This window comes from Penaeus vannamei, chromosome 6 (genome assembly GCF_042767895.1).
Source record: "Penaeus vannamei isolate JL-2024 chromosome 6, ASM4276789v1, whole genome shotgun sequence".
NCBI lineage: Eukaryota > Metazoa > Arthropoda > Malacostraca > Decapoda > Penaeidae > Penaeus > Penaeus vannamei.
The window spans coordinates 32726455-32728954 of NC_091554.1; the positions used below are offsets into that span (position 1 = coordinate 32726455).

The 2500-nt window shown below is 50.1% G+C and overlaps 1 protein-coding gene across 9 annotated transcripts in view; it reads right to left on the reverse strand.

Moving 5' to 3' along the window:
- Positions 1 to 2500, reverse strand: part of Rgl (Ral guanine nucleotide dissociation stimulator-like) — a 131864-nt gene that overhangs the window by 33412 nt on the left and 95952 nt on the right. Inside the window, exon 1 of one of the 9 annotated variants that reach the window (XM_070122903.1) lies at positions 1530 to 1637. The exons of 7 other annotated variants lie outside the window; for them this stretch is intronic. In XM_070122903.1, coding sequence (XP_069979004.1) covers positions 1530 to 1550 — 21 coding nt within the window. In that variant the 5' untranslated portion in view covers positions 1551 to 1637. Of the gene's footprint in view, positions 1 to 1291; positions 1342 to 1529; positions 1638 to 2500 lie in introns of those variants that run through there. One more of the 9 variants, XM_070122902.1, reaches the window with a different exon arrangement.

The following is a 2500-nucleotide window of genomic DNA, read 5'->3' on the forward strand; positions in this document are numbered from 1 at the left end:
ATACAGACGAACTCCCTTACAGAAACGCGTCGGCCTTCAGTGCAAGCAATACAATTCACTCTACCATTAGCATCCGAAGAACTGTTCATGATATGGGTACAATGAGTATACTCCATCGCATGTTATTTCGGGTCGACTGCACGAGCCGGCAGATCACATTACATCATAGTAACGGACTAAATACAAACCCTTGCATAAACAAATACACACCCACCCACACACACACTAAATACGCGGCAGACACACCCCCATCCTGCCTTATCTACCATTTCCGCGATACCACACACACACACAACCACACAACCACACACACACACACACACTCACACACTCACACTCACACACACACACACACACACACTCACACACACACACACACACACCCTCACACACACACACACACACACACACACACACACACACACACACACACACACACACACACACACACACACACTCACTCACTCACTCACTCATGCTCACTCACTCACTCACTCATGGTCACTCACTCACACACACATACACACACGCACACTCACTCTGTCTCTCTCTCTATCTGACGCAACGCTCGTACGCAACAATCCGATCCACGCTGGATACTACTTTTACCGAGCAATTGACGAATCCGGTAAAGCGATGGGGGGAGGAGGTGGAGTGGGAAAGGAAAGGGGAGGGGGAATGAGATGGATAGATGGGAGGAGGGGAAGAGGGGAGAGGGAGAGAGTAACGAAAAGGACGAAGGGTGATCAGGAGGTCTCCTCTCTCCTCTCCTACCCTTCCCATTCCCTTTCCTTCCCCTCTCCCCTTCCATCTCTTTCCCCTTCCCTTCCCTTCCCTCCACCCTCTCCTTCCCCCTCCCCTCCAAACCCCCAGTCCCCGCGGGGGTTGTCTCATCCGCAGCCCGAGTTTTGGGTGCGCAGCGGCAGCATCTGGTCACCACCCGATTCTACGACTTCCTCGGGGCGACCAAGCCGCTAACTGTTTCTCAAGTGGCTTTTATTGAATTTGGTCACAGTGAAAGGGGCTCCCGAGAAAAAAGGTCACCCGAGATCACTTCCTCTATTGCTAAAATGATACTGCAACATTCAGTTAAGCGAGAAAGGTGCCTCGCTACGTCTTCTTTTCTCAATCAAAAACCATATTTCGTGAATATGAGACATGGCGCTTGTAAGAGCACTTATTGCTGACGTACAACTATGTGGAATGTAAATAAATGTAGGTTTAACGCTAGGCGTTGGTAAGCAATAATACTATCATATGTTTGCAGTCTTGATCAATGGCAGACACTTACCTTACTAATATGCCAATGCATCCCCGAAACTAGGCACACGCTTGGATCAACTCACCTGAAAAGATAAAACACATTCAATAAACCTATTTACAAACAGGCGAATCAAAATGTACCGAGAAAAATCACAATACAAAAAACACATCAAATATCAAAACTTTCAAACTAGGATAAAAAAAAAAAAAACGTAAAAAACACAAAGACATAATCCCACGACAATGAGAGCAGAGCAACCACGTGCCTCTTCAAGATGTTTTTTCATGCCTCGCTCTCCATCGCAGCGCCCTCCCCCTCCGTCTCAGCACGCGCACCTCTTCGCCCAAGGCACCAAAACCGTGCACTGGGTGCCCGAGCTGGTGCCCTCCCACTGAGCGATAAGCTTTGGCAGATAAACAATCACAACCTCCTTCCCTCTGCCCTTCCCCCTCTGCCATCCCCTTCCCCTCATTCCCCTGATAAGGCGGTGCGTGCCAGGACTCGGTTGTCATATACAAACACGTGAGGAGATAAGTTCAAACAGGTAGAGGAGGGGCTTACTCGCGATAGCCCCCCTCCCCGCACCCCGTGCCCTCTCCCCTTCGCACGAGAGACCAAATCGGCTATAACAATGGGTCTGCGCTGTCGAGACAGAAACCGAGGCTATAGAAAATGATAGCGAGGGGCGATAAGTTCCCCGCGAACAGGGCACTGATGGGGCTTTATCGTTCGGGGACGTCGGTCATAAAACTTCACCCCCGGGAAGTCGAGACCGCGGCGCCTCTGATCGAAAGACTTTCCTTTCGATAAAGATAGTTCGCACGACCAGGATCGCTCGTCGGCCGAATACCTGGCCATACACCTGAGCCCGAAAAAGCCTCCCCGATGGAAAGGAAACCGCGCGGACATGGAATATAAACACAATACGCAGGAAGGTGAAATAATCCTGAAAAAAATGTGCTGAATAAATACACCTCTTCCTGTTCCTCTCTCCTCACGCCCTTTCACTCCTGCTCCCTTGGCCTTCCCGCCCGCCCTCGCTCGCACGCGGCTCGGGCAACACTTGTCAATATCGCAGTTGATAAAGCGAGGCTGATAACGAGAAGAGGGAAGAACAGGAGAAGAGAAGAGAAGAGAGGAGAGGAGACAGGGAGATGGTGAGAGGGGAGAGAGATAGACAAGAGAGAAGTGAGTGGCTGAGAGAGAGAGATAAAGATAGATAGATAGATAGATACA